This window comes from Drosophila montana, unplaced genomic scaffold (genome assembly GCF_035044405.1).
Source record: "Drosophila montana isolate Dmon_TW-CO22-7 unplaced genomic scaffold, ASM3504440v1 contig_778_1, whole genome shotgun sequence".
NCBI lineage: Eukaryota > Metazoa > Arthropoda > Insecta > Diptera > Drosophilidae > Drosophila > Drosophila montana.
Window position 1 is genome coordinate 298006 of NW_026999074.1, and position 18347 is coordinate 316352.

The following is an 18347-nucleotide window of genomic DNA, read 5'->3' on the forward strand; positions in this document are numbered from 1 at the left end:
GCTGTCACCAAAAACAAATTATTTATATATAAATATAAATACAGACGGAGAACGCTAAAAAACACTCAAATGCAATCTTCAATAGGTAAACTATTTTCACTATAAACCAGACTTTGTTGTACAATTGTTGCCTTGTTATCGCTCTCACTGCATTAAGTGTGATTTTTATTGGGTTCAACTAATAAACTAATGCACATTAATGGCCATACAAAGGCACAATGCACATGGATTGTGCGTCAATTTATGCTAGATGTAGAGTGTATAAATATATAATTTAATATGCAACGAGACCTTTATGCAATTAATCAATTGAAAATTTTCAAATACAACACGTCTATGAGAACTAATTGTTTTTTGATTGCTCGTGCCAAACGGAAAGCAGAGCATTTTGTATACATATGTGACCTCAAAACTGTAACTGAGCTAAGTCAGTCGCGAATGTGTGAGGCTTATGTAAATACATGTGCAAATTCAATTTGCGAACCCTCAAGTGCGCACCGAGGCGTATGTGTATTATATGTAACTGACTTGGCAAAAGTGCGTAAAGTGCATAACAAAAAAAAAATTGCGGATTTTTTTGAGTATGTTAGTAATTTTAATTTAAATATTTAAGCGAATAGATGCTAGTTTGCGGTTGACATCTGCCACAGCAAACACAGACACAGAATAAGTTATAATTAAATGTAATTAAATAAATTTCAATATGCATGGTGTTATTATTTGGAACGAGCTCAACGCGAACCGGAGGTGCCAAGCCATAATGAAATAAAACAAAAATGTATTTGGCCAGGAACCAAGAGGACGCCAACTGCTACAAGAAGGGAAAATTATTATTTTTTACTAAAAAATATAATATTAAAAGCGGCAGGCAGCATGGAGATTAAAAGGAAAATAAAAACAGCTTGCAAAGTAATGAACAGAAACGAAAGCTAAATACGTACCCCTTTTTTAGAGAGTTGTGCATATAAAATATATATATATACTTTTTTTGTCTTGCTTTATGGTTTTTAATTTGTCTGGGAGTCGCACCTAGTTTGACTTTATGGCCCGCGCCGAAAACAATCAACGCCTCCAGAACATCAACAAATGCGCGTGCAAAATTCTTTTGGACCGTGAACGGGAATTTATTCTTGTATTGAAATAAGATATAAAGTAACAGTATTTTTTTATTATAAATATTATATGGGAACATCTGATTCTCTTGTCTTGTTTTTGTCACTGATGCCTATTTGCCGTTGGCAACAGTTTGATTTTTTTTCCTTCTTTTTATACCATGTACCTTTACATTTACGAAAAGGGATATACTTGAAAGTTTTTGAATTTGTCGATTGTGTAGTCAGTCCAAAGCAATCGGGGAAAATCGCTTGCTTTAAACTTTTTTACCATTCCGGTCGACCGAGATTTAACTCCCTGTTTAAATTCAATTGCAAGCTTCTACGTAACACAATTATGACGACCTGCTACACGATTTTGGACATTTACGTATTTTCCAAGCAAAGCTGGGTAATACGTGCTAGTTTCTTATTACCGAATTTATAAATGGGACTACACAATACTTTCATATCTGTCCGATAATCTCTATTTACTCTACAAACTCGACTACTTTGCACAGGGTGCCAGTTAGTCCTGTATACTCTATTAAATCACTTGAACGGGTTCTTTTTGTATTGTGCACACTTGAGCCAATTTAACGCTTCCGTGTGTTTTTTGCTCGCCACGCCTTGCTGGCTGCACGCTTCTCTTACTGTTGCAAAATGCTGCAATATGCTCTGGTACACTTTGATTTACTTTTAGCTAACAACTACAAGTAAAGGCGAATTGTGTAAAAAAAGCTCTTGAAACTTGTTAAAGGCGAAATTGTTGCAGAGAACTCGCATCTTCACGTGAAAATTGTGAAATCTTACAGCTGTGATCGCAGCTGCGAAATGAAATGGAAACTTGAACTTATTAGATTCTGAAATCCAAATGTCAATTAAATGAGTGACACTTGTTTCCGACAACCAATTTGATAGCAGTCAAGCATTAGATCTTGATATGTCAAATAAAGCGTATAAAAAACTTGTAACGATTTAAGTTTGAAATAATTAAATAAATTTAAAAAGTAAATCAAATTAATATTAATTTATTAAGAGCTATTATAAAATAAATTAATTTCAATCATGTGTAATATGGTAAAATGCTGCACAAATAATGGCCTATAAACTTTTACATTTAAGTTTATTAATTACATCAAAATCAGGTTTTGTGTATTTTCTGGCCCATTTGGCGTCCTTGAACTTTCCGACTAAGGCCAAGGCCAAAGGAGTTTCAGTATGTTCACATTTTTCAGATATGTCCGCCAGGACTTGATTTGAATTTGGCTGCTGCTTTTAACACACATGTATTCAAGTGTATAAGCATAAAGTTGGCTTTTCCCTTTGAGAATTGAAGACCAGAATAGCCTGTCGAGCCCCAAATGATTTAATATGTACGGGGCAAAACTTTATTAGAATTTTCGATGATATGTGGTCAGAACTTGCTTGCCTGGGTCCTCATATGCATTTGGAAAGTTATTCAATTGAAAAATATTTTGGCAACCAGACGTACAATAAATGAGATACAAATTTGCAAACTTTTACACAATTGCTATGCGCTTGTAATGTGTGCGTCCAAAGAGCTCAAAAGGCTAAATACTTCCCTTATTTAAAAAGTATTTTGTTATATCTTCTATGTGTGCATGACATCTTTAGGGAACGCATTCTTAATTCTATTTTGAGTAAAGTACAGAAAGATTTGTAATCAATTATTAACAATTACATTTAGCTGCATTATTTTTACGACAGATTCATTGGTATATTTTCGTAAGCCGAAACTCAAAATAATTCATGATTCCATATGACAGAGCTATATGATATATTAGTCCGATATAAACAGCATGGTAAAGCTCGTAATAATAAATTTGGTCAAGCTATCTTAAAGAAAAAAAAATGTTTTTGGCTATAATCAACTACGCAGTTGATAATGCTCAAGAACAAACGAAATTGTAAGCAGGACGGCTCGAGCTCAATGGTTGTCTCACCAACTCACGACGATAAGATATAAACACCAAACGTGAGCATGACAGCCTGCCTCTAGATATTTCAAGAATCTTCCGGTTCTATCTTGAGAAGACTTTGTGAAACCTCCAGACTTGCAAGCTCTTGTCCCCAGCTATAACCACTTGAGACTAGGCAAAAAAAAAACGTCGACAAAGCTAGCAAATCCAAAGCCTACTTTTGTATGTTTACCTCTGGTTCGGAAATGGCTGCTATGCTTTACAAATGTCATACCACAATAAGAATACTCTCTACAAGCAGCTTTTGTTTTCTTTATCGACACCGACAATAATATTGATTAAAATATTTTAATAGCTTTTACTTATCTTAGACCCCCTGAACTGTGCCAATCGTTCCAATCTTTTCGAACAGCTAAGATTATAGCCATCAAAAAGAACAACAAAACAATGTTATCAATAAAAACAATTATTTTGTTTTTAGTTAAAAATAGTCTTAAACAAAGATTAAATAACTTTCTAAACCATAAACCTTAATCTATATAATCACATTCCTTTATTGGCCTCTTCAAATTTCTTCATAATCTCAATAACTGGCTCGTTCAAATATTTACGGACCTCCATGTTGAGGGCAAAGTCCCCGTGATCCCACATAGGATCTTCCATGCGGTGCAGCTCCCTATTGGGCAGGCGGTCAGCCAGAGCCCTGACATCCTCCACCGCAGCCATATTATCATTGTCAGAATACCATAAGTGTAGCCTAGAGCTTATATTCTCGACAGGATAATCTGGTGGCTGCTCCGATTTATATATTTCCAGATTCTTTTTGGGCCCGTGATCGTACTGCCGAAAATGTCCTGACTGCTGCTCCTGCAGATAGTGCAGCATTTGGTTGGCGGAACAGCCGGACGGATGCGTAGCCATGCCCTCCGGCATAGCACTCTACATAATAAATATGGTTAAGATTTGCATAATATTAGGCAGATTCCTATCTCTTACCATATTTACACGACCACCAGAGTAAAGCCTTCCCAAAGCGTTGTCGCAAACTGGCCTCAGCATCTGATCCGGCTCGCATACATTGGAGAACATACTTAAAAGAATATTGTTGTATGGTATTATTTCTTGGTCAGAAAATATTAGCGAGTAGCTATTCTGATGTCCCAGATAGGGTCCCACTTTTCGCACTAATTTGTTTTCCATATTAGTCATGATCGCAATGGGAGCAAACATGTGAGCTGTTTTGATCTTCTCATTGTATTCGGGACGTAAGGACATCAATGTGAAAAATACAGTAGTGCCCTGGGAGTGGCCCACGTAGTGAATGGACTTCTGTCCCTGCCCATTGATCTCCAGAGCGTAATCGATCATGGCTGCAATATCATAGTATCCGATCTCGTGCCAGCTGAAGCGCCAGAAATACGGATGTTCTGTGGAGCGTGAAGTATGATTCCTTGAGTAGGTATTTCCACGACCATTTCCCAGCCAGACATCGAAGCCCGCGTCAGCAAGCAGATAGGGCAGACCATCATTTGGACCATTGAGTATCCAAGCATCCGAGCAGCTAGTCAGACCGTGCTGGATAAGCACAATTGGCCGATTCTCGTTTTGATTCTGCAGTTTTTGGGAGTAAGGTATGCGAAAGACGCCCACAATGTAGCCATCCTCAGTTACAATTTGGTGGTGCTCCGCCGGATACCCATGCGCAGCAATACGTTCACGCTTATTGACGATTTAGTTTATTAAAAAAACACCAGAAGCTATACATTTCTCAGACTTACTGTTGTGCGCCGGGGTCTTACACTTATATGCGCCTCTGGATTGTCGTATAGCTTATAGAAGTCAATGTTGGCTGGTGGTGCATTGACAGCGACTGACAGTATGCCAACCACTGAGGTAGCTAATAAAGTAATTAACGAAAGAAATTGACTCTGCATTGCTTAATGTCTGAACTATGACTGCGGCTAGTCAAATGTTTGACTTGCAGTTTTAAGCAGCCATTTCGCGGTATATCATCAAGTGGTTTTAGATTATCAAATGTGTCAATTAGTAAAGAAACTTAAGATAGGAAAAATTAAAAAAAATTATAAAAGTATACACTTCTTAAGAAAGAATTGCTACTTATATAACTTTACAACAGAGCTATATAAGAGAATCAAACGTTTAACATATATAATAATATATATATATATATATATATATATATATATATATATATATATATATATATAATATAACTTATTGTAAAATATTAAGCAACTTATTCAACAATTCCCAGACTTTCAGGCCTTTATTGCAATTATACAATTAAATGATAACACTGGGAAAATACTCCATTATTGATAATTTAAGCACTTATAAGTACTTTGCAACGCCACAAATTACTGGCAAATAAAGTGTAATTATCATTAATTGTCCTCTCCAAAAAGAATAAGTATAATTCGTAGAATGCGACAAATGCTTATCTAATTGGCATGGCTTAGCTTATCATTAATCCCGCAAACGGTTGCCTGCGATGGTTACACATCGCAGTTGTTCTAAATCACCAAATTTTACCTAAGAAAAAAATATATGTACATTTTAAATCCAGGAATGGAAGAAAAACATAATCAGGTTTGATATTAAAAGAGGAGAAAAACGAACGATCTAGAGTAAGACCAGGAGAATGATATAGGAACACGAGAAAGAAAAAGAAAGAAAGAGAGGGAGAAAGATAATTAAAAAGCAAAAATAAAATTAAAGTTAGAGAATAAGTTAATTAATATAAAACTTCTGATCAAAGCTTAAAAGCCTGTGAAGCTTCCTAGAATACATGAGAATCGCATAGTAGGGAGATGTTTAAAATCTAGCATACCGGAAAATTAACATTTCCCATTACCCACCTGTGGAAAAATTTAAATATGTCCTAACAACTTTAGATCTTTAGAAAACAACCGAGTTTCGCTATTTGTAGCGAGCTACTAATTATTTTTAATTTTAAGTTAAAAAAAAAAGAACTTGAAGCCGATAGCGACAGTCCTCAATTTTCCACCTAGAGTAGAAAATAAATGTAGACTTAGTTTCAATTCACAGAGTCTACCATAAAGATTTAATGACATTTAATCACATTCAATTTAAAGACTTTTCAAAATTACTTATTATCCTAATGACTGGCTCATTTAGGTATGTACGAAGCTTCATATTCAACGCAAAGTCATCGTGGTCCCACTTGGGATCATCTATGTGATGTAGTTCCTTATTGGGCAGGCGCTTAGCGAAAGCCAAGACATCCTCCACCGAGGTCATAACATCGTTGTCTGAATACCACAAGTGTACCTTACAGATTATTTTCTCGACTGGATAGTCTGGTGGGTGGTCCAATCTATACACTTCCTGATTCTTTTTGGGCCCGTGATCAAACTGTCGAAAATGACCCGACTGCTGTTCCTGTAAATAATGCAGTATTTGATTTGTGGAACAGCCGGCCGGCAGCACACCAATACCTTCTGACAGAGCAGTCTACTTAATGGGATTTGATAAGATTTCTGAATTATATCACCTGATTTAGCTTACCTTATTCCAACGGCGACTATTGTAAAATTTTTGAACAATATAGATACAGACTGGTCGTAACAGCCGATCGTGCCCACAAATATTATAGATCATCGCTAAAAAATAGCGATTGTATGGTAAAAACTCCTTGTTAGAAAATAAAAGTGAGAATATATTCGCATGTCCCAGAAAGAATGATAATAAACGAACTAATTTGTTTTTCATATGGGTCATAATCGCTACGGGAGCAAACATGTGAGCCGTTTTGATCTTCTCATTGTATTCGGGACGCAAGGACATCAGTGTGAAAAATGCAGTAGTGCCCTGGGAGTGGCCCACATAGTGGATGGATTTTTGTTCTTGTCCATTTATCTTCAAAGTAAAATCTATTGTAGCAGCTATGTCATAGTACCCAATCTCGTGCCAGCTAAAGCACCAAAAGTCGCTCTTTTCTGCGGAGCGCGAAGTATGATTTCTTGAGTAGGTATTGCCACGGCCATTTCCCAGCCATACATCGAAGCCCGAATCGACAAGCATGTAGGGCAGAGCATCGTTTGGACCAACGGAGACCCAAGCATCCGAGCCACCCATTAGACCATGCTGAATAAGCACAATGGGGCGGTATTCTTCTTGATTATGCAAATTGTGCGAGTAGGGTATACGAAAGACGCCTAAAATGTAGCCATCCTCGGTAACGATGTGGTGATGCTCCACCGGATAACCATGATCAGCAATGCGTTCCCGCTTAGTAAATATGTTGTTCAGAACTTCGATCAAATAAACCACAAAAATCAGAGACTTACCGTTGTGGGCTGCTTGATCCCCAATTTTGACTCTTCTGGATTGTAGAACTTATAAAACGGGATGTTGAATGGTGTAATAAATATAGAAGCAGACTTTACACCAACCGCAATGACTACCAACAAAACGATAGCCGAAAGAAAGTAGTCATGCATTGTGTAAAGCCTAAACTACAACTACGGTTGGCCAAACATTTGACTTCAAGTGTTTCAATTGCCTCTTTAAGGTTTATCATCAAGTGATCATGGTCTACCCCAAATGTCTATTAATGAGATATATTAATATAGGTGTCAAAAATGGTATACAAAATAAGACAGAATATAACATATAACCTTCACAAATGTTACATGTGTGAACACAAATTAAGTGAATAATCACTATTAGGAAACTACATCAATCAACTAAATTATATAATTGATTTATTTATACTTGCCCACATGACGACAGTCCATAAATCATGGATTGCGAAGCTTGCGCTTGTGTTGATTTCGCACAGAAAGTGTCTCAATTTATTAACCTCAAATCCAAAATGACATTTATTTATACGTACGATTTATGAAAGTTTAAACGTAAACTGTTTGATCATTTTTTTATTTTGATTCAAATATATTAAAGCAATTTTTAAAAGACCCTTAATAATTAGATATTGGCGGTTAATTTAATTTGCAGCCTAGTTCACAATTGGACCGCATATCTGCAAAACATCAAAATTACCACATTCGAAATTTCATGAAAAATACTGAATGCCTTGTTATATTGCTTGTTTGAAAAGAATACGTACTTTCCTACAGAAATTGGGAAATCGCCAAAAATCGTTAACTAAAATCAAGCCAAACTTTTCCGCTAGAATGACTACTAGGATAATATTTCAATTGGTGTGGGTTTTAAACTGTCTATATGATCGGATGGTGGACCCTACTTTACACACCCTTAAACCTAGATTCTGGATCAAGCCTTAGTTTTTCAATATTTTTAGTCTAAATATGCCGCGCTACTGAAATTATTGCAAGCCATAGATATTTTCATATAGAAGATGCAGTCTTTAGTTGATCTCTACCGAAATTTCGCATATTTATTTTGAACCGAATCCCTAAAAATGATTCGGTTCAGCTGTTTTTGGTGCTAAATAGAAATTCCAGGTTCAAACAGGTTCGAATAAAATCCGATTTGCAGCCTTGATTTAAATTGTAATTTAAGCGGGCTTACTAAAACACCGAATGTATAAGTTATACAAAACAAACTAAACTAAACTAGGGCTAATCCTCTCCAGGTGGCAACGGTTGGTTTAAGTCGCTAAGCACGGGCGCGGGCACTGGCAGTGGCAGTGGTGCGGGTACGGGCATTGGTGCGGCCACTGGTAGTGTAGTCAAAACGGGCACTGTGGAAATAACGCTGATATCTGAGGGATCCACTAACTCCTTCTTGATGTTGTCAGGATTGATGTAACCGCCGCTTTCATCCTGCAAAACATACGAAAATAGTTAAAATTTATGCTTGCTCATGCTGATCGATTAGATTTACCGTAACAAATACATCCACCGATTTGCCGGTAATGATGTCCAGTATTTGCTGAGTGATGCCGCTCATGGGCTCGTCCTGTATGCTCTCCGCGTATTCAAGTAGTTGCGGTCTAAGATCTGGGCACTGTTGCAGTGCATCTGCCAATTGTGGGGGTGGTAGCTGCAGCAGCACGGACAGCGATTGCGGCTTGAGCCGTTGTACCGTCTTCAGGAAGCCTTCCCAGATAACCTTTTGACGCCACACCTGCTTCAGTATCAGGCGCTGCAGAAGGTTAAGCACAAAGTTTGCGAGACGTGGACACAGCGTTAAGCTCTGTATGGTAGTGCGCATCATCAGAGTTGGCACAGGCATTATCTCCACCAGTTGCTGCAGCACTGCCATAAGCACTTCCTGCGTGTACACATCACGCTCGGACAGACACAGCGACGTGGCTTTCACAATGGCCTTCAAATCGCACACATTCGTATCGATGGTGTGAAGAGCAACAAGCAAGTCTGTAGGCGATAGCGCCATCTGCTGATGCGCAAACTCGGCGCCAATGCCAAGCAAGCGATTAAATACCTCCTTGACCACGGCCTGATTAAGTTTTATCAATTTCGGCAGCACGGCGATTAGCTCAGAGCGGGACAGGCCACTCAGAATGGGTATGAGCACGCGCACATCTTTGACTTTGTTTTGATAAAGATCACGCACCCGATGCACCAGATCCGGATGGGGTGTGGGCACGCGTTCAGTCAATATGTAAATGATGCGTATAACCAGAGTTTCCAAGCCTTTAGGACAGTCTCCCAGCAGCTTAAGCAACGCTGGAGACTCCACGCCCAGTTTCTTTATGGGTGCGTCCAAACTACGTAATATAGTACGTTTCAGTTCTGCCGAGGTCTCGGTAAACACCTGACAGATCTTCTCCAGATAAACTGAAAACGGTCAAGATTAGTTTTTATTAAGATTGTGCAGCCGACAACTTACCTTCGGGCTTATAGGGCAACAGTGTGAGGGCCAGAAGCAGACACACCTTAGCGGTGTCTTCCTTCCATGCCGTCTCCGGCGTGGGCCTGCCGTAATCTGCCGAGAATATGGCATTTGGCGGCGTTTCAGCCACCACATATTCTAACCACTCTATGGCAAACTCATCAATGCGCGCTGGAACAATCTTATGCACATGATAGATGGTAATCAAATGCGCCAACGCACGCTCTCGCAGATCGGCACGTTCGTGCACGGAATAGTTGAGAAGCACGCGGACAAAACGATTTTTACGTGGCGGTCGCAGCACCGCCAGATCCTTGACAATCTCCAAGCCATGCGCCATGAACTCTTCCACCAGGCACAGCTTCACAAGCTGCACTATGGCCTCCTCGGTTAGAATAGGCGCTTCTAGATAAAGACGACGCAGCAAAATGATTCTATCCTTATACTCACAGCGGTCATTGATGCCAGAAATAAGCTGATTCAGTAATTCGTTGTAGGCGTGATCTGGACGGTTCTCTGTCTTTACATAGGTGTGGCGTGTAAAGCCCTGCAGCAGAGAGTACTCCTCAAAGAGCCAGGAGAAGGCAAGATCTATACGCTGCTTGATATCGCTCAGTATGAACTCCATTATGCCATAACGCACATTATCCGGAAATGTGGCGGCAATAACAGTAACCAATTTGCGTCGCTTGGCTGCCACGCCGCCCATGATGCACTGCCGCTCGGAGTTAAGGATGCGCATGATGGCATCCAGCAGAAACTTCTCTTTAATGTTGCGTGCCAGAGGTTTGGTAATCTCCTGCAACTTTAGCGTCTTGGCGCGCTCCTTCATGCGCTCAATGACCGTCTGTTCGCCCTTAGAGCGCTCCATGGTCTCACGCAACTTTTTGGTAGCTTCTTCCTTGCGTTGCAGCTCCTGTTCGCTTAGCTTATCTGGCGCCTCGTCTACATCCATAGCCACAGCTGCTGCATCTGATATGGCAGGCGTCGCCTGACTCTTTGGTCTCATTGGCGGCTCTTTACTAAACGCAGCCGATCCGGGTCCAAGTCGCAGCTCCGTCAGTTGCTGCCCAAACTGATGGGAAATATTGCTTACTTGTTGCGGCAAGGACAGCTGTTTGATTGGTGTGTACTCCGCCAAGAATTTAGCTGGTGCGGCCTCCGGCAATGTGGGCAAAAACTCAACAACAAGATTGACCACAGTTTCAGTGGCACGCAAATGCTCCGCAAGAAACTTTTCATTGACACGCGTACTTTTCTGGCGCTGTCGTTCCAGCTCCTCCTCATCCAGTTCCATCTCTCGCGGCTGCTGCTGTTTCTCCCGCTGCTGCTCAACTAGTCGCGCTTTTTTAGCTAAGCTCTGTGCCGCGTTCTCCAGAATACGCTTCTGTCGGCGGGCCATCTCTTGCTTGTCCATTTTGGGAAGCAGCTTTTGTATTTCATTGGCGCTGGCACCAAGATCCATTAGTATATTGCGTATGGTGCCAGCAAACTCAAAGGAGCCGCGCAGTTTGAGCAGCATTTGCAGCTGCAAGCGCAAGCTCTTGCGCACTGAGCTCACCTGCGAGTCGGTCAGTGTGGGCGGCAAGTTATTGTTGAGCTGACGGAAGGCCTCCACGACGGAACCCATGAAAATGGGACGCATTTTGGCCACCGTGCAAAGACTACTTGTGCAGGCTATCAGATTCACTGATGAGATGTGTGTAGTGCCATGGAACTGCAGCATAATGTCAAATATGTTGGTGCCCTCGTCCTGTAGCTTCTGGCGCCTGATAAGTTTGCACTGCTCCGGCACATCAGATAGCGAAAAGTCGCCCTCGCGTTTCATGCTATCCTCATCCGCATAGCTTTGCAATATTATGATGCCTTCCAGAAACTTTATGGCATTTGTGCGTATACCATCGTTCTCATTGTCAATCAGGTCCAGGATTTGTGCTTTTATTAAACTCAAGACACTCCATGCTTGTTCGGCACTATCGCTGGCATCAGTCAGGCTACACAAATATTGCAGCCCGTTTTTGTAGATACTGCCACAAGCCTGTATAACACGTTTGATGACCTGTGCCGAGGAATCCCGCAACATCATCGATATCACATTAATTACATAGGGCAGCAGCTCGACTTTGACCTTGCTGTGAGTGAAATAGATAACAATTGCACGTGTTTACAGTATATGCATGCAAGTGCTCTTAAACCAGATTTATAGATCTATAGATCTTCGTTATTAGTTACCATATTTGCTCTATGAATGAGACCACTTGCTTGCGCACCTCCTGATTCTGATCGTGCGCCAGCGACAGCACCGGCTCTAAAAATTCCTCGGCAAGCTCAACACATGAGCTGAGGACAATTTCCTGCACTTTAACTAGCAGCTCACATTTCAACGTAGCATTTGCTGTGCCAAGCTCATTGCACCATTCCACAACCTAAGAGGAAAACGAGCAGTTTCAAATAGCAGCCGCATCAGATTGGGCACGATAATGATTACTAACCTTTGCACGGGCTGTGGCCGTCTTCTCATCTGTAAAGAGATTCGCTGTTTCTGAGACGAACTGGTTGCGCCCAATTATGCTGTCCATGTTTGCATAAATTATATTAAGTAAAATTTATACTAAAATAGAATTTATAAAAGCCGCGAGTGCAAGCTGACAGTGAGCCCTGTTTTCGATATCTCTAGTGGTGGGTGACGGAGTGACCGATAATTGTTTCAACCAGTCAATTATCATTAGATTTTTTTCACACATCATTGAAGATTATTAAATTTTGAGTGTCAGCATTTTAATGACCCAATAATAATATTACTCCCAACATACATTTATTTTCAACTAATAATAAAAAACATTTGCAAAGACGACTTGCTGTATGTGTGACGTCAGACATACATTCAGACAATGCTATCTTCTAAGTGTATGATACTCGTGCTCAAAATTGCACACAAAACATCGGATAGCGATACATCGGCTGGTAATTATCGATAGCATCGATGCATCGATTTACTCACATTTTTTGGGTGTTTTAAAAGCGTGAAAAAAACGCCTAAACAAGCCAAAACGGCCGCACATCAGGACCAATAAGCGCAGTTAGTTAACTCACTCAGCTACTGCACTAGAAGGCATAAAGAGTCGAGGACGCAAACGGCAACAACATCAGGTTCAGCAATACACAGTGTGTTATTGAACAACGGTTGAAGAGTCATAGGCAGTGAACGAGAAGGGTGGTAGCGGAGAATACGTGCTTGTGTGTATGTGTGTGTGTGAGTGTGTGGGCAGAAGTTGCGGCTGTGGAGCAGCGGCGGCGGCGTCGGCGACGACGACAGCGGCAGGTTTAGTTGGAGCAGAGCAAACACGGAGCAAAGATTTCAAGCAAATAGTGAAGAAACGTTGAAATAAACAATTGAGCAAACACAACAACAACAGCAAGACGCATTAGTAGTAGCAGCAACAGCGGTTCAACTGCTTTTGTGAGCAACAAACGACGACCGCGCCCTAATGTCAAATAGCCAAGCAAATGCCGGCAGCAGCGGTAGCGTCGTGGATGAAACGAATCCCAATCCGAATCCAAATGCAATTAACCTGGCAACGGGCACCTCAATTGCCACTGCCAACAATCTGACGACCGCATCCACAACAGCTCAAAGCTCCACGGTACAACCGGCGTCTACAGCTGCAACTAGTGCCGCATCGCACCTAGTAGGCGCCTCCAGCACAACTACAACAACAACAGCAGCAGCATCAACAACTGCTGGCGATGGAGGCGTTAGCAGTTTGGCTGTAGACTCATCGCCGCGCGAGTCTGGCGATGATTCGGAGGATGAGAGTGAAATATTGGAGGAGTCACCATGTGGTCGGTGGCTAAAGCGACGCGAGGAGGTCGATCAGCGAGATGTACCTGGCATTGATTGTGTGCATCTGGCCATGGACACCGAGGAGGGTGTTGAGGTCGTCTGGAATGAGGTGCAATATGCGCAGCTGCAGGAGCTCAAAACTCAGGAGGACAAAATGCGTCAGGTGTTTGACAACCTGCTACAGCTGGACCATCAGAATATTGTCAAGTTTCATCGCTACTGGACGGACACGTTGCAAGCGGAGCGACCACGCGTCATCTTCATCACAGAGTACATGTCGTCCGGTTCATTAAAACAGTTCCTCAAGCGCACCAAGCGCAATGCCAAGCGATTGCCGCTTGAATCGTGGCGCCGCTGGTGCACTCAGATCCTTTCCGCGCTCAGTTATTTGCATTCCTGCTCGCCGCCCATCATTCATGGCAATCTAACCTGTGATAGCATTTTCATACAGCACAATGGTCTGGTAAAAATAGGCTCTGTGGTCCCGGATGCGGTGCATTATAGCGTGCGCCGTCAGCATCTTGACCAACTGGAGCAGTTGCCGGAACGTGAACGGGAGCGTGGTGCGCACTATTTCCATGCACCAGAATATGGTGCTGCCGAGCAACTAACCGCCGCCGTCGACATCTACGCTTTTGGCATGTGTGCCCTGGAAATGGCCGCGCTGGAGATACAGCCGCAGTCTAGCAACAGCGAATCGACTGCCATCAACGAGGAGACCATACTGCGCACAATTAATAGCTTAGACAATGATCTGCAACGTGATCTGATACTGAAATGTCTAAATCCACAACCCCAAGATCGACCAAGTGCTAGCGACTTGCTTTTTCATCCACTGCTCTTTGAGGTGAGTTGACCCAAAGACAAATAATAACAAAAAAAACACCTAGATATATGAAATATATTTCGAGTAATCATATGTAAGTATCCTGTGATTAGTCTCTTAAGCAATATATGTTTAAAATCTGCTTATCGATTCCCATTTAGCTACAGCTGTTCCTTGGTGCTGCTGATATGAATTCAAATATATTAAGTTTTTAAAATAAATCAAAAGTGGATTTGAAAACAGATGCATACATCACAAAAGTTCTTAAGCTTTGAAGCCGCGTATTAATTAATATACCTATTTCTTATACCCTGTAACAAAAAAGAGAATGGACGAATAGGATATACAAAATTTGTGCACATGTATTTAAAAGGTGTATCAATTGAAGCTCTTCAAATAGACTGTTCCGTTTGACGGATTCCCTTTTGGATTTTTGGTGTACAAAAATTGCTTTGATCAATATAAACACGGATTTGAGCATCAAATAAGTTAGCGGAGAATAAATTTTTTACCTTGTGGTCCTTTGTGAGTTATGCGATAGGTAAAGGGTATTTCACAGTCGGGAACTTTCTTTTAAAGAACTTATTTGTTTTTATACCCTCGTTTTATCAATAGCTTGTATACAATTTTAAGTATATAGTGATAAAATTTGGATAATCCTTACAGGTGCATGCACTAAAACTACTGGCCGCCCACTGTCTGGTCTTCTCGCCCGCCAATCGAACTATGTTCTCGGAGACAGCCTTCGATGGGCTAATGCAGCGCTATAATCACCCTGATGTGATAATGGCGCAGCTCAAATTGTCTGGCGGTAATGAGCGTCAATTTCGACTATCGGATGTGCCCGGCGCCGATAAGCTGGAAAAATTCGTGGAGGATGTTAAATATGGTGTCTATCCGCTGATCACGTACAGTGGCAAGAAGCCGCCACATTTTCGCTCGCGCGCTGCCTCACCCGAACGTGCCGACTCGGTCAAGTCGGCAACGCCGGAGCCGGTGGACACTGAGTCGCGTCGCATTGTGAACATGATGTGCAGTGTGAAGAAACTGAAGGAGGACAGCAACGATATACTGATGACCATACTGTTGCGAATGGATGACAAAATGAATCGACAGCTAACGTGTCAGGTGAACGAGGAGGATACAGCGGCGGACTTGACTTGTGAGCTGGTGCGATTGGGCTTTGTGCATCTAGATGATCAGGACAAGATTCAGGCCCTACTCGAGGAGACGCTGCGAGCGGGCGTCCTCAGTGATGGCTCTGGCGCGGAAAGTTCCGGCGCTGGAGTGACCACAACAGCAACGATGGCCGCGCTGGAGCAATTGGAGCGTAACTGGTCTATCTCCGATGCGGACAAAACGATGACGTCCAGCATGTCGGTCAACACTTCGCCAAGCACTGCTGTCATGTATGTGCCAGAGGACCAGGCGGACGCGGAGGGCGCGACGGTCCACAACAGTAGCAACAGTCACAGCAATTGAAGACGATGAAAGTATTCGGGCAAAGCCGGCGGGGTGCGCATTGTTTTTATTATTGGAATGAAAATATTACATACTACGATTTTATTGCTACTATTATTTTTGTTATTTTTATATACCTATATATGTATGGCATATGTATACATATATATGTATATATACGTATATGTGTGTATGTACTTGAAATAATATTTATGTATATGTATATTTAAAACATGTTGTACAAGGCTTCCATGCAAGAGATTTCAGACGTGTATCCCACACTCACTCGAACACACACATACATACATATACACATACACACGCAGCTGCTGTAACTCGTAAGCCAGAGACGAGCTTATAAAATCGAAGCATTCGCTAAGCACGACTTTCGAAAATACCGAATCGAATTCGGCATTCTCGAATATAACGTTAGAAAATAATCTAATCTAAACAACCGAGAAAATTTTAAACTCTATAAACATTTCAAAGGCGGCTGCCACATATATCCACAAACAAAAAAAATGTAATAAAAAACACTCGACCTATTTCAAAAATAGCATTTAGGCGCCCACAATTATTTTCATTGATACATAAATCATTTTGTAATAACTAACGAGAAAGACATACGAACAAAAAAAATCCCCAAAGGCAGTGAATGTATTTCAACGTATTACAAATATTAGAATATGCAAAAAAGGCCACAAAAGCAAAATACTGACAGATCGTAGCATAAAGCAGCCACAAACTACAACAGAAATACACAACAAACATAGCGACACTATTATTAAATAAATAAATAAATAAAGCAAAAACTGACAAAAAAAAAAAAAGAACAGATTTAATGCATGACTACTTTTATTCTTGCTACTATATCAAATCACATTGATAATATAGATCATACTACTTGGTGTCAAACTTAAGCACACGGCGTTACAACAAGCTCGGCTTCATTGGAATCCCTCTCTGGGGTGCTTAGCTTAATGCGCTTGCACTGACGCGCCTCTTCAGGTTCCTCGTCGGTGAATGCCTCGGGTGCTTCCTCTGGTCCAACATCGTCTGCTTCGTTTGCCTGCTGGGTTGATATTGTACGTACCTCCAACTGTTCGTCGTATAAATCCAACAACTTGTTGCCCTCATATAAAACAAATGGCATACTGGCGCGCAGATAGTAATCCGGCACCAGCTCCAAATTGTTAATGACTGTGTCGAGCATATGCGATTTTTCGCACCAAATGCCAGGCGCATCATTTCTGATCGGATTAATGTGAACATGCAGATGATAGAACGACGGCTGATAATGGAAGTACATGCGCAGCTGGGTGGGATTTAAGCCGTAGCGCTGAAGTATAGCCTGCTTTGCGGACTGCCGCAAATTTCGAAGCAACGGCAAGTGGCTCGCATTGAGATCACGCAATGATTTAATATCACGCTTGCGCACAATACCCAGCAAATAAAGGTTCTCCACATTGCGTCCGTCCCACTTGAGATCCGGGAGTAGTATAAAGCCATTTTCAGGATGCGTATCTTCGAAAACAATTCGGTCAGTTTCCTGCTTATGCTCAAGTATATTGTACACCCAGTCGAGTGAGAATTGGCTTGAGCTAATATAAGGCAACGTGACGGATTTATAGAGATCTGGTGTTTCATTTATTATGTACTTCTGGCATATGGAATATTTCTCAATGTGCTTGTCGGTGGCCGGATAAATCACCGTGCCCTTCACGGCTGTAAGCGATGGAAAAATAATTTACATCTGGTCATACAATTGCAAGGTCACTATTACTGTACATACCACACAGCTGTTGGGTGGGCACACATTGAAAACTCGCGTATATGTTGTTTATAAAATCGGTGCGAACTTGTAAGTCGGTGGTAAAGTAACTCGGCTTAGGCTCCGACTCCGACTCTTTATTCGCCGACACTTCAGTTGCCACGTCGCTCTCCCGATAAGCTGCATGAATAAAAAAAAAATTAATTTTCAATATGACACACCCGAATTACTTACCATTTTTCTCGAAAACAACAATAGCGGCGTCAGTTTCCGATAAATCCGGGAATGTGCCGAGTAATGTTATACTCTTGCATTTGCTATTGTTGTTGAGTATGCGTTTGAGACGGAACTTGGTTAAATCATAAGACGGAGGCTTAATCTCGCTGCTTACATTCAGTTTTGAACTCGATTCAACTTGTTCAGGCATTATTTTATGTTTATTTATGAGATGTTTTTTTTTCAGGCGGCAACTATTCTTTAGTGTTGGCAAACGACAGCTAGCTGAAATTTAGACATCGGCCCCACATGACTTTATGCTGAATTAACAGAACCACTCCACACTTAACAGAAGGCAACTGCTCCTCACTTA

The 18347-nt window shown here is 41.3% G+C and overlaps 5 protein-coding genes across 5 annotated transcripts; 1 reads left to right on the top strand and 4 right to left on the bottom strand.

The window, feature by feature from the left end:
• Positions 1–3366: 3366 nt before the first annotated feature.
• On the bottom strand, positions 3367–5001 carry LOC135439664 (lipase 3). Its single transcript, XM_064698423.1, has 3 exons — positions 4813–5001; positions 4031–4753; positions 3367–3973 (listed from the first exon to the last, which is right to left on the bottom strand). The coding sequence occupies exons 1-3, from the start codon at positions 4966–4968 to the stop codon at positions 3578–3580; spliced, it is 1275 nt and encodes a 424-aa protein (XP_064554493.1). The 5' UTR covers positions 4969–5001; the 3' UTR covers positions 3367–3577.
• Positions 5002–6090: 1089 nt separating this feature from the next.
• LOC135439715 (lipase 3-like) lies at positions 6091–7949 on the bottom strand. The gene is made up of 4 exons (XM_064698475.1): positions 7797–7949; positions 7366–7625; positions 6584–7306; positions 6091–6529 (listed from the first exon to the last, which is right to left on the bottom strand). Exons 2-4 carry the CDS (start codon positions 7516–7518, stop codon positions 6140–6142), a joined length of 1266 nt encoding a protein of 421 aa, XP_064554545.1. The 5' UTR covers positions 7519–7625; positions 7797–7949; the 3' UTR covers positions 6091–6139.
• A 593-nt stretch (positions 7950–8542) lies between these two features.
• On the bottom strand, positions 8543–12548 carry Sym (symplekin). Its single transcript, XM_064698488.1, has 5 exons — positions 12349–12548; positions 12089–12282; positions 9854–11988; positions 8885–9801; positions 8543–8823 (listed from the first exon to the last, which is right to left on the bottom strand). The coding sequence occupies exons 1-5, from the start codon at positions 12433–12435 to the stop codon at positions 8620–8622; spliced, it is 3537 nt and encodes a 1178-aa protein (XP_064554558.1). The 5' UTR covers positions 12436–12548; the 3' UTR covers positions 8543–8619.
• Positions 12549–12820: 272 nt separating this feature from the next.
• Positions 12821–16546, top strand: Madm (MLF1-adaptor molecule). The gene is made up of 2 exons (XM_064698490.1): positions 12821–14547; positions 15193–16546. The coding sequence occupies exons 1-2, from the start codon at positions 13345–13347 to the stop codon at positions 16006–16008; spliced, it is 2019 nt and encodes a 672-aa protein (XP_064554560.1). The 5' UTR covers positions 12821–13344; the 3' UTR covers positions 16009–16546.
• Positions 16547–16824: 278 nt separating this feature from the next.
• Positions 16825–18247, bottom strand: Dcps (Decapping enzyme, scavenger). The gene is made up of 3 exons (XM_064698503.1): positions 17993–18247; positions 17780–17938; positions 16825–17712 (listed from the first exon to the last, which is right to left on the bottom strand). Exons 1-3 carry the CDS (start codon positions 18183–18185, stop codon positions 16904–16906), a joined length of 1161 nt encoding a protein of 386 aa, XP_064554573.1. The 5' UTR covers positions 18186–18247; the 3' UTR covers positions 16825–16903.
• Between the last annotated feature and the right edge of the window lie 100 nt (positions 18248–18347).

Bases quoted from the DNA above. Each gene is read 5' to 3' on its own strand.
- LOC135439715 (XM_064698475.1), bottom strand. From the start codon at position 7,518: ATGCATGACTACTTTCTTTCGGCTATCGTTTTGTTGGTAGTCATTGCG. The intron at 7,307-7,365 runs GTAAGTCTCTGA...ATATTTACTAAG, and splicing joins GGATCAAGCAGCCCACAACG to CGGGAACGCATTGCTGATCA. The intron at 6,530-6,583 runs GTAAGCTAAATC...CCCATTAAGTAG, and splicing joins ATAGTCGCCGTTGGAATAAG to ACTGCTCTGTCAGAAGGTAT.
- Dcps (XM_064698503.1), bottom strand. From the start codon at position 18,185: ATGCCTGAACAAGTTGAATCGAGTTCAAAACTGAATGTAAGCAGCGAG. The intron at 17,939-17,992 runs GTAAGTAATTCG...TTATTCATGCAG, and splicing joins TGTTGTTTTCGAGAAAAATG to CTTATCGGGAGAGCGACGTG. The intron at 17,713-17,779 runs GTATGTACAGTA...CATCGCTTACAG, and splicing joins GCCCACCCAACAGCTGTGTG to CCGTGAAGGGCACGGTGATT.
- LOC135439664 (XM_064698423.1), bottom strand. From the start codon at position 4,968: ATGCAGAGTCAATTTCTTTCGTTAATTACTTTATTAGCTACCTCAGTG. The intron at 4,754-4,812 runs GTAAGTCTGAGA...ATCGTCAATAAG, and splicing joins TAAGACCCCGGCGCACAACA to CGTGAACGTATTGCTGCGCA. The intron at 3,974-4,030 runs GTAAGAGATAGG...TTTATTATGTAG, and splicing joins CTGGTGGTCGTGTAAATATG to AGTGCTATGCCGGAGGGCAT.
- Sym (XM_064698488.1), bottom strand. From the start codon at position 12,435: ATGGACAGCATAATTGGGCGCAACCAGTTCGTCTCAGAAACAGCGAAT. The intron at 11,989-12,088 runs GTAACTAATAAC...TTTCACTCACAG, and splicing joins TCATTCATAGAGCAAATATG to CAAGGTCAAAGTCGAGCTGC. The intron at 9,802-9,853 runs GTAAGTTGTCGG...GACCGTTTTCAG, and splicing joins GTTGCCCTATAAGCCCGAAG to TTTATCTGGAGAAGATCTGT.
- Madm (XM_064698490.1), top strand. From the start codon at position 13,345: ATGTCAAATAGCCAAGCAAATGCCGGCAGCAGCGGTAGCGTCGTGGAT. The intron at 14,548-15,192 runs GTGAGTTGACCC...TAATCCTTACAG, and splicing joins TTCATCCACTGCTCTTTGAG to GTGCATGCACTAAAACTACT.